The sequence below is a fragment of the Actinia tenebrosa genome, unplaced genomic scaffold (genome assembly GCF_029948245.1).
Source record: "Actinia tenebrosa isolate PJP-AT-01 unplaced genomic scaffold, QUT_ActTen_1.0 PGA_scaffold0__85_contigs__length_37466705, whole genome shotgun sequence".
Lineage (NCBI taxonomy): Eukaryota > Metazoa > Cnidaria > Anthozoa > Actiniaria > Actiniidae > Actinia > Actinia tenebrosa.
The window spans coordinates 24568361-24580660 of NW_028292569.1; the positions used below are offsets into that span (position 1 = coordinate 24568361).

A 12300-nucleotide genomic window follows, 5' to 3' on the forward strand; every position below is an offset into this window, starting at 1 on the left:
TGTCTAAGGTATTAAAAAAAGGTCTCTATCATTGCAAGCTCACCGTTCGCCTCGCTTCGATGCAAAGGCACGGCTACCTTTCAAGATGGCGCAGGGAACCGTGAAGGGGACTATCGAAGCTAGTTGAATGACCCAGTTTGTAAGCTAGCCTCCTATGCAGATGTCCTTTGTGTGTCACGCAACGTTTACATTCCTTCCCCACGAGGGAGGAAAACGTTGCGTGACAGACACTAAAAACGTGTACGTCGGAGGCTATATGTAAGCACGACCGAAGCAAAAACTATTGGAACGAGGATTAATTTACAGCGTGAGCCATTGCCTGTGAACGAAATCGTATTAGCATAGCACAGAATAACTATGTTAAGGCTACAATGGAAGAAGAAAAGAAAAGAAGCCTTTATGCAGTTGTGAATCGAAAAAAAGATCCTCTGCAGTTTAAAATTAGTGCCTTGGGTTTAATGCCAGAAAAAGTTGAAATCAGCCGAAGGATTGTTTTGAGAAGTTTTTGAAAATTTGAAAAATAATAATCTACTTCATTTAGAAGTCTTACCGAGAATTAATGTAAGAAGGTATCGGTTGTCTTTTCGAGGGAAGGATGAGAAAATTGATAATTTGTTGATTGTTCTGGAGATTGCTGAGGAGTTGAGTTTCTTAATCTTTAGTGGCGCTGCATGGTATCGGAGTCTAATAGCTAAATAGAACAAGAAGGGACTTTTAGATTGTCTAAAAGCTTATCGAAGCACGAAAGGAGGCTCTTATATGGAATTAGAGGTAGTATGCTTCAAGAGTCAATATTGAATGAAATAATTATAGATTGTGGAAAACTTAGCGAAATATCTAAGCGAAGCTCACGCCACCCATGGCCAGTGAAAACTGAAGATTATGAAAGGACAATTAGTTTAGATAGGCTTAAAGCGAATCAAGAAAGGTGGATCTTAGATGGAATTAGATTGTGGTAAACTTAGCGAAACATCTAAGCCAAGCTCAGCGACCGAGTGAAAACTGAAAATTATGAAAGGAAAATCAGGATAGAAAAGAAAAAAAAAATGGAATACGAGAAATAGCGAAGGCATCTCCACGAATCATGTATGCTTTTCAAAGATGCGCATGCGTAGATGCATTCGTACTTACCGATACACTTCTTGGACACTGGGTCCAGAACCTTGCCACTCTCACAGACGCATTTATAGCTGCCAACCGTGTTGGTACATTTGCCTTTGCCACAGATATTTGGTATTGCCTTACACTCGTCGATGTCTGGGAAAATGAAACGTTGATAGTTTGTCAGACAATGCAAGATGTGGAATATCAGTCATGGGAAAACTTGACTCGAGCGAGAGAAATGTTAAATTTCTAATTTATTTGAGCAGGTTTTTTTTGGGTGTTCCGACATACGGCACCGACGCGCGGTGTTGTGTTCGGTGCCGCGCCATACTGTGTTATGCTGTGCCGTGCCTTGCCCTGCCTTACCGTGCCATGCCAGGCCGTGAGTGATATGACTTGTCAGAACATTCTGACTGGATAGCTAGAGATGCCGCAGGTGCATGTACATGTGCATGTGCTGGAGGTGCTTGTTATCTCATAAAGACACATCCACTCTATCTTTGTTGTGTCGCGGCGTGCTGTTCCGTGCCGTGGTAAGCTGTGCCCCACCCTGAGTGGCAACTTTGTCAGTGTATTCTGACAGGAAAACTAAAGAGCTCGTGTCATCAATTAATTCATACCCTGCGCTGTGATGGTGCTTATGTCAGAAAGACATATATAATCTATTAGAAATACTAATGACCTTGGCATGCCTTGCTTCTGAAGTTAGGCAGAAATCCTCGTTCACATGGTTCTGGCAAGAACAAAATATCAACCTTATGAGTTAATAATGTGGATGAAAAAGATTCTTTAAAGTGCTTCTTATCAGCACGCGCGGATTTGTTCTGACGACGAAGTAGCTTTTGGTGGACGTCAATCAAGGCGTTACATCTTAATAGTGTGGATGAAAAATACTTTTTTTAGTGCTTATAAAGTTAATAATGTGGATGAAAAAGATTCTTTATAAAGTGCTTCTTAATTCCACGCGCGGATTTGTTGTGGCGACGAAGTAGCTTTTGGTGGACGTCAATCAAGGCGTTTCCGATAAATCCTTTAGAAAAATGCCCTCGAAAACTTTGACAATGTCGTGGAAACACTTTAATAGACACCTTCCAAAACCCTATTTTGTCGCGAATTTCGCGCACAAGCTAAGATAATACTCTAGGATTACCCTCCTAAAAGAACTTCATTTAGCTCCGTACCCGTTAAGAAAAGGAGAATCTAATTTTAATTAAGTTTAATTAGGCTCTATCTTGGGGCTATCAGAGGTCATTATTTTTGATCACGCGAAGTCCAATTGCAATTACATTCCCAGATAACCACCCATCGTGCAATTTGACAGTGCACAGCACACTAGATGGACTGTGCTACCTTAAAGTTCAAAGGCAAATTTCTCACGAGATATGGCAATGCAGAAGGTAATCTTTAATATTTGTCCTGTCTGTCAAGACGTTTATCCAGCTTTATCTTTATTAAGACGTTTTTCAATTCAAATTTTTTTAACCAAGGCCGCTTAACTGGATAAAACTGCTTATCTCTAAGGAGTATAAAGTGATAATCTCGATTAACGGGAGATAAACCGCTAAGTAACGGTCAGTTAGGACCAAGTATCAGCTTGAAGCCTTGACTTCAAAGATTCTATAATCTTTATTAAGACGTTTTTCAATTCAAATCTCTTTTTAAACCAAGGCCGCTTAACTGGATAAAACTACTTATCTCTAAGGAGTATAAAGTGATAATCTTGATTAACACAGGATAAAGAATCGAAGAGGATAGAGGAGTCCGAGATATTTGACCTCAAAATCCGGCGGGAATCTAAAGATTAGATTAACATTCTTAACCAAGCGCTTGGATTTATCACCATCATACCTGGCTTAGCTTTACATCTTTCACAAGGATTCCCCGAGGTTTTTCCAACTATTGCGCAATACATAATCCCAATCTCTGATCATACCTGGTTTATCTTATGATACTTATTTTATGATTCATTCTTAACCAAGCGCTTGGATTCATCACCATCATACCTGGCTTAGCTTTACATCTTTCACAAGGGTTCCCCCAGGCTTTTCCAACTGTTGCGCAACACAGGTTACGTGTGCAAACGATACCAATAAGTTGGTTATGGCACATCTTGTTCTTAATCACTGTATAGCAAGGTCCAGTCCTGTAGTCTAATGGGAGAGAACAAAGATATTATTAATAACAGTAAGAGATACAGTCAAACCTCTTTGAAGCGGTAACTCTCGGGAAGTATGCAAGTGATCGCTTCATAGAGGGTGCCCACTTATTAGAGGTTTGACTTTAACTTTACGAAAAACAAGACTTACTTACCACCATATACTTTTTCTGTGTCTGATAAATGTAATGCATTGTGGTCTATCTTAGGTACAAAGAACCCTATATAAGGCATAATGAACAAACGATGTTTCTACCCAAGCTAGACAACAATGCACCACGTTGATTATAGCAGATATTTGTCAAAATACTTGGAATTATTTTCATGTGTTACGTTTATGATATATTAAAATAACCGGTTATACCTGCTTGGCATTGGTTTCCAGTGAAGCCATACGGACATGCGCACCTGTTTGGGCCGACACATCGACCGCCATTCACGCAAGGCTGTGTACAAATGGCTGTAGAATATAACAGACAGGATATAAAAAACAAAGAACTTGTTTTCAAGGGAATCACACGTGGCCTGGGGTTGGGAAATATTAACTAGGTATACTGAAGGTGTGGTGTTACGAGCAGGAGTTACCAGCTGCTTATCACTCCACGCGCAAAATAGAGGCTTTGCACCATCATGTAATGGCATACTTGAGAAGACGCACAACAATAGCTTTTGTTGCACCTGGGAAACTGAATTATTTCTCATGTAAATCAGATTAGACGAGATTCAATTATTCCTGCCTCTTGTCATGGCTGCCATCACGTGATGGTGCAAAGCCTATTTCTTTACTTCATGAGGCAGAAGCTTTTTGTTCTTCGCAACAAAAAGATTGTATTTACGTGAGTTGCGCAAGATATTGCGCGAAACATTGCACGCCTTTGTGGCTACTATAATCGCACGCGTGTACTTTCCTGATACAATAAACCCCTTGAATGTAATGTCAAAGCAGCTCAATTTGGAGGACAAAACAAAAGAATTTCAGTCTCATGAGAATTGAAATCTATTGTCATGTTTTCTTAATTGATCTGCATTCCGACGTGCTGCGAGGGGTCTATCATTTTATTTTTTCATTACTTACGAGTTTCACAGAATTTTCCAGTGAATCCAGGTTTGCACGTACACACATTATTCTTACATTGAGCACCGTTAAAACATAAAATAGTACAAGAACTCGCACCTGTCAATGATTGAAAAACATGTTTGAGTAAAATATGCTCATTTTCGTTCCCAGATCACGTGCGCCTTCCGATGTCCGCCAAGGAACGAAGGACTAGCTCTTGCCATAATCCTAACGACGCTGAAGGATCGTGACTTAAGGTAAACTTAATCGAATTTACAATAAATGTCTAGACTTAATCTTCAATTTAGTTTCTGTCAGGCAAATTAATCAGTCACGAAAGTCATGCTATAATCTCAGTTTAGAAAAGCGCACGCCAAGGTCCCGATACTGTCCCGACTTTTTGGTCTCGAATAAGACCCGATGTCATAAAGGTCACACGAAAAATGTTGAGAAAAAAGATCTACGCGCTGCACGCGAACACCGAACAGCCAGATCAAGATACATGCAAGTGGATTAGTACCAATAATTATAGTATCTCACAGTCCTTCTACAACAGACATGCGCATTACCATGCCAGAATTCATGAATTGGTACCGAGCAGTTGCCGGCAGGAAGTTGATGGTAATGACGTCATTTGAAACAAACTTTCTGCTTGTCCAATCAAAATACTCAGACACAGCACTGTCACGGTCACGGTACCGTGTTCTTGAAAGGCAAAGAAACTTTAAGATTGCTTTGAGATAACGTTATACTATACCTATTTTTCCCCGACATCGAGGTAAAAAGGAACCATCGGGACAACGACATCTGTTCGGTCCAGAACATCCTCCTGAACCACATCCAAACCGACAAATCGCTGAAGAATAACCAGAAAAACGATATTAGTAGAGAGTATGGTCGACCTTTATCACACGGCGGCCATGAGAATAAAGCCTTTGTTTAACGCATATAAATTTATTCTCAAGCACTTGAATGCGAGGCTACGCGTGGAGTGATATATTGTTTAAACAAACATGGCTGCCGCGTTTAAAGGTCACGTGTCCTTGCGCGACGAATCCAGATATGCCATAGCTAGTAGGGTTCAATCAGGTTTACAGATTGCAGTTACTATTATTCTGACTGTGCGATGGATCCATAGTCAGTGCTGCCGACATGTCATCCATTATTGTTCCGAAGAAAGAGGAGTGTAGATGTAAGAGGGCAAGGAATGGCAACCGGCTGTAGTCTTGGGGTGCATCTTACGTCATAACCGCCATGTTGGTTGACTATACAAAGCATTCCTCATTACGCTTCTCTTGTTAGATCAACCAAGATGGCGGCTTTTTCATTTTTATTTATATATCAAGGGATTTTTCGGACACGTGGTTGCACTCCATGTTACGTCATAGCCGCCATGTTGGTTGACTAAGATACAAAGCATTCCTCATTACGCTTCTCTTGTTAGACCAACCAAGATGGCGTCTGTTTCCTTTTTATTTATATATCAAGGGATTTTTCGGACACTTGGTTGCACTCCAAGAATTCGGCTACCTCTTTCTCGTGATGTCAGTAGGTGTTGCTTTACCATCGACGCCACAGTTGCAACTACAGTCGAGCCTACAGCCAAATATTCTTTTGTTTTCGAAGTCATAAAAAGAGGATAGTGGATAAATACAGTACCTGATGGGCCAACCCGTTGGCAGGTGTTATTTCAGCCATTTATATTGCGTTACTACAAGTATGCGTGACAGTCATCAGTTCTCAAATTACAAACGTGACGTTAGCCTTTAGGTCACACACGGGGGGTCATTTAATGAAAGACGTCGATGAAAGAATGACTTTTGATTTCTCCCATTTATTTGTTACTTAAAATGACGTGATGGGTGGTATTCATTAATAATCAATAATATTTTTTTGTTAATAATGATAAATATTAATAATAATTGAGTTCAAAAATCTCAGTTCGGATGCTTTGATGATTTTATATCTAGAAAGCGAGAAAAAGTTGGACTAAATGATAGAGGTTGATTCCTAAGTTCAGTTATTCTGGGCATTTTCCAATCATTATTATCAAATTACATTTTTCCGGAGAAAAAATATCAACTCCGGTAATCAGTAAAGTTAATTAGATGTTCATTTTGATCACAACTTCCACTATCAAACACAGCTCAAAAATATATGAAATTCCATTGAATAAAGCAATTATCGACAAACCGCTCGGACGTTTTACATTCACTTAATGAACAAACATATATTTCGTACAATTTCGATTTAAAAAAAGCGAGTTAAATAAGTGGCGTCTAAGATTATTTATTAGTTCAACATGCACCTAAGAACTCGATTCTTTCACGCCTTAAAAAAATCAGCTTTTAAACCGATTAAATCAAATCGATTTTTTTATACATCGAGTCCAGATGCCAAAAAATTATCAGTCAACGGTGATCAAATTTCGATCAAATTGTCGGACAAAAACCCATTATACTATGAGTTATAGTCAAATGTCGATCGTCACGCGAGCTCATAAAAGCGTTCTTAAAGATAAAAATCTATGTTTTAAAACTTGATAATCAATTAGTTGACAAAAGCAATGAGAGGAATGCTAGTGTCTGAAGTGGTTTGGGGTCAGTAGTTTAAAGGTTGGCAGTTAGTGACGTCGTATCGGACACTGGCTGATGTGAATTTAAAACCTTTTAAGTTGCCAAGAATGAAGGGCGGCCAGGAAGGACCGGATCGGAACCCAGAAAACTTAAGAGAAAGTGTGGGAATTGTTTTTTCCGTTCTTTTGCTTTGATCTTCCGCCATTAACAGTCATTGATGCCAAATGAAGTTGAATTAAGTGCGGTTACACACACAATGATTCAGTTTCACAGGTGTTCTAAAATAGGTCAGATTTCTTTAGGGTCCCTGGGGACAAGGTACTAGTCAAGTCTTGCTGACAAAGCTCCCTTAAACAAAGTCATTGAGTTAAAGATTGTCTCCAGAAGACAAACGCAGCACGGTTCTTTATAAAATTAGGATTATTCTTGCGCAAGTTAAATTCAGCTTTGGACCCTCGCAGACATTGATTTTCCGATTTCTATTTTAGTGAAGGTCGAATGACACTGGCAAACTGGGAACTTAAAAATAGCAGTTGGAGCTCGTAGAAGAGAAAGACGACTATCTTACAGTCATCCCACTTTATTCCAGGTTCTTGCAAGGTGGCATGAAGAAAGATGAGACCCTCAGGCAATAATGACACTGGCAAACTGGGAACTCAAAAATAGCAGTTGGAGCTCGTAGAAGAGAAATACAACTACCTTACAGTCATCCCGCTTTATTCCAGGTTCTTGCAAGCTAGGTGGCATGAAGAAAGATGAGACCCTCAGGCAATAATGACACTGGCAAACTGGGAACTTAAAAATAGCAGTTGGAGCTCGCAGAAGAGAAATACAACTACCTTACAGTCATCCCACTTTATTCCAGGTTCTTGCAAGATGGCATGAAGGAAGATCAGGCACGTTTCATCGGGAATGAAGAAACCGGCAAACTGGGCAACTAAGAAATGGTACTTGTTGCTTGTAGAATGAGAAAAAAACGAGATTCCAGACATTCTACGTTATTCCAGGTTTTTGCAAGGTGGCAAGAAGAAAGATGAAACCCTATCTCAGGCAAGTATCTTCGGGGATGAAGAAATTGGCAAACTGGGCAACTGAAAATTGGTACATTTAGAATGGGAAAAACGAGATTCCAGGCATTCCTATTTTTCCTGCAGGTTCTTGCATGGTGGCATGAAGAAACATGAATCAACCTGAGTTAAAGTATAGTCGGAAATAAACAACACTGACTGACAACTCCTAGCTTACCACAAAAGGTTAGTTATCTGAACCTTTTCGCCCGTTGAAAATCGTTCTTAAACGACTGAAATAAAAGGGCATCTGATTGTTAACATTGAGGTTGATTTGATTTCACTTCTATGCCCGCTATTCTTGTGCGCGTACTTTATGTGAAGAATGTGCAATGTTATGCCTTTGCTAATTGTCCTGCACTCGAAAAGATGAACACGCAAGCAAAATAGCCTAATAAACATTATTCAAGTATGTCCGGTGAATTGGTTGGATTACACCCAACGTGCACTTAGTTAGTTGATATTGATGATGATGATTATGATGATAGACTAATGTTTGGAAATTAAAGGGGAAAATGTCTCATTGCAGTTGTAAATTCCAACATATTTTTTCATGTCATTGCTAAAGAATGTCCGAAATATGGAAGTGCACCTTTTTAGGAATTGTGCAGGCAAATTGTGAAGGCAAACTTTTGAGCATTTAAACTGCGTCTTAAACTTATTTCTTCTAGAACATCTGCAAAACCCATCTTTTGCCACGGATTTAATATGTATTTCATCTTCTGTTTGTCTACCTTTGTCTATGTCATTCGGCTGGTTCTAAAGTTAAGTTCACGAACGTCGGTTCACGATTCTGCAGAGGCCTTTATTGAACCGATGTCCGATTAAATCGAAGGCAAACTTTTGAAGTATTTAAAAAATTAATGCGCCAACTTCTGGGCTACACTTGTCACATCACGAAGGTTCGAAACTTAAGTGCCTTCTTCTAAGGTTAATTAAGAGATCTTAAATTATTATTACAGGAATCAAAAACACGAGAAAAGGCAATTGTAGTATGAGCTCTAAGGAGACGTAAACAGAGAAGAACAGTTTCAGCAATGTAAATAATCGTATGACAATTTTACCGAGTCGCTAACCGCATCCCACTGCAGTGAAATACCAAAATTAATCGCTCTAATCTGCATGACAAAATTTCAAGAATCGTTTCGATTTGATATGGTTCCCTAGTGTGTTTAATCCAAGTGTTATCTCCGTCTGAACCACAGCTTACTAAAACTTGCTGCAATAATAAACTAACCATGATCGATCGCACGGGAACTTTGTATGCATCCTGCGGGTTTGGTTGCGGGATACAGATGTGAAGCAGTTGAATGAAATGGGTGGAAATTTTATACACTTAATCAAGTCCTTGGCCTGTGTTGAAATTCAACCAGGACAACTAGACTTATCTGGGTTGAAGGTTGCCCTCTCCGTTAGGGAGAATATCTAAGGGAGACAATGATATTTGGACAATTTAACATGGGGCAAGAAGCTGATGTGTTTGTCATCATGGCTCAGCATTTGTTTACTAGATCAACGAAATTCTCAAGTGATGGGAAAATTGGTTTATTGTATTAACTGAATGCTTTGGTACTAACTGGTGCAACAAGGCAAAAGATTGTTGAATTGGTCATATATTTTATCGAAGTGACACTTGAATAAACTGAATTGATGTAGAATCTAATGGCACTGCTTTTAGTGAGTATATATTATAGAGTGATTTGCCATTTTATTAGATGGCCACAATGCCTCATCGATGCCCTCAGTTTCCTGGTGATAACCGGGAGTGAGTGATCCTCCGCCGTTTTGAAATCTGGAATATCCATTACATGATAATACTTAGTGGTTGAAAGTCCATTAGATGCGGATATATCAATCTCAAATACTTAGTGTTGGAAACGTTTTTGTCACTTTTTTTTTTCAAAAAAAATTCTTTGAAATAATGACTGAGATCTTTGAAATCTGGAATATCCATTACATGATATCGCAATGTCTGATACTTAGCATTGGAACGTTTTTGTCACTTTTTTTTTTCAAAAAAAATTCTTTGAAATAATGACTGAGATCTTTGAAATCTGGAATATCCATTACATGATATCGCAATGTCTGATACTTAGCATTAGAACATTTTTGTCACCTTTTTTCTCCAAAAACTTCTTAGAAATAATGACTGAGACCTTTGAAGCTCTTTTCTTTTTAATCCCGAGTTTTGCACTACTTTATTTATAATCCCGGGGTTTTTTTAATTTAAAGGAATCTAGTGGTGTTGATATCTGTCTGAGAGAAGGAGTTGGGTATTATTAGGAACGTGTGAAAACGGATCGGATCGGAGAGTAAATATCATATTTTGCGAGGCTAAGATGAAAATAGAAAAAAAAAAACAATCGAGAAAAAGATGAGATTTCTTTGGTATTTTCATCAGACGGTCTCGCATTTGAGATAATTTTGAGAAGGGTCCACTTCAAACCGTTACGATGATGAGTTGCGATTCTTTTACCAATTTGCTGTGGCTCGACAGTTGCCACGAGATCCCATTCTTGTTTTCTATCAGTTCAAAATAACGTAGCAAAAACTAGTCCTGTATCTACTCACACTAGACCATATATATTTTAGCATATTGCTTATTTACATGCATACGCATTTGAGTGCATACCAAAAATCCCTGAAAAAGTTAGTGCAAAGTTTTGCAGGCTTGCGGTTTTCTGAACTTACTAATTCGTGGCAAATTTGTGAAATTTCTGACTAAGTTTTTCACGGATATATAGTATGCATTTTAGCAATCTAGCAATGATAAATCTACTAATTTACTTACGAACAATGCATAATCCTACTGATGTTCTCTGTTGCCAGCCAGGACAACAACGCGGTCCTTGCGCCGCACCACAAACATTAGGCCTGGGAAAAAATATTGCGATAAACTAAATCCCAAAAATAAGCGGCTAAATTAAGAAAAGATTAGTCATTGAAGGTATTCGAATTCAATTGAATTAGCGCGACAGAATAGGATAAAAAGCGATTTTACAAAAGAAAAAAATGCGCATTTACGGCTTAGCGAAAGAAGACTGTGATGGCTTTGTATCGATGCAACACAATATTCCAACATTCTATCAAGTTATAGACGATGCTTGATAAAATGCCTTTGGTAATTGATGATTTTCTGACGCACTGAGAGGACCAGTGCTAAGACAGTCATTAATTGCTTGTCCTGCCGTATTTATCGCTTGTTGAATCAATTAAAAAAAGCAACTGAAAACTTTAAAAAGAATTCATTTTTTGCCATCCAATAAAGTGTCTATTTCATTCCGTAGCAACTAAAATTGGAACTATAGTATAGTGTCGTATTGGTTTGTGTAGTTGCTTACCCTTTAAGTATATTGTACTGTTTCGGCTGCGTGGTACCGCGGGGATTGAACTGAGATAAGGTTTTGGCCAGAAATACGAAGCTTAATACAAGCCTAAACATCATTTCTTGAATCTAAGTTATTGCACGCTTGTCGAAGGACCAAGTAAGATGTAATAAGGTGTCCGAAATGAATTTGTCAAACAGATGTTCACAATTCTATTCTCAACGCTGTTGGTTAGTCTTCAGATGCACGCCTAACGTCTTTGGGAGTGATGGTCTGATTTGTCGAGCTTCTGGCCTTTTGTTTCTTTATAGAACTCAGCGACAAGCCTTCAGCTATGAAAATCTTCAAAGAAAAACTAACACCAAGCAAGTCAAAGATAGAAAACCAAACCAAGTCGCGACCACGACTTCTCTAACTCGTATCAACTTGAATTCTATGAGAAGGAAGCTCAAAGACGAAGATTTGCGTCTGTAAAACCACAAGGCCCTTTTAGATCCCTCCCAGAGACGTTGTCGAAGACTTGGGATGACTCCAAGTCTTGATTGTTGATACTGAGGTATTAGACTCGCATAGTTTCAGTGCTGCGCCGAGTTCAAATGTCATCCAACGATAGACAACAGGGGAAATAGGATACTCCAAAAGAATTATATTTGATAAGCTTATTTGTAAGATATTTGATATGCCCAAAGATTTATGTTATAAAGCCTTTGGAAATGTTATTTCGAGCGCAACAAAGTTAATGTTAAAAGGAAAATATAGTATTTCTTCCCAAACAAATCAATATAGGATTACATACTGACACACGATTGCAGAAATCTGTACATGTACAGGAATCAAAGTGCCTATGAAGTTAGCTGCTCCGAAAGATCTCCTTCGTTCGGATGGCTTACACGTCGGATGTCACACATGCCGGATGTCACGTTATCGACTGCTAAGCGTGACTTGAAGACAACTTATCTGCGCGAACTCTCGGAATGAAGCCCAAGATAAAATACAAGAGAACAGCAGATGACTA

At 38.9% G+C, this 12300-nt stretch overlaps 1 protein-coding gene across 1 annotated transcript in view; it reads right to left on the reverse strand.

Moving 5' to 3' along the window:
• Window positions 1–11855, reverse strand: part of LOC116300762 (fibrillin-1) — a 71520-nt gene extending 59665 nt beyond the window's left edge. The window contains exons 1-8 of the mRNA XM_089025597.1: window positions 11301–11855; window positions 10751–10833; window positions 5074–5172; window positions 4335–4433; window positions 3624–3719; window positions 3108–3254; window positions 1787–1837; window positions 1132–1257 (exon numbers count right to left, since the gene is read on the reverse strand). Coding sequence (XP_088881723.1) covers window positions 1132–1257; window positions 1787–1837; window positions 3108–3254; window positions 3624–3719; window positions 4335–4433; window positions 5074–5172; window positions 10751–10833; window positions 11301–11404 — 805 coding nt within the window. The 5' untranslated portion in view covers window positions 11405–11855. The remainder of the gene's footprint in view (window positions 1–1131; window positions 1258–1786; window positions 1838–3107; window positions 3255–3623; window positions 3720–4334; window positions 4434–5073; window positions 5173–10750; window positions 10834–11300) is intronic.
• Window positions 11856–12300: the final 445 nt, after the last annotated feature.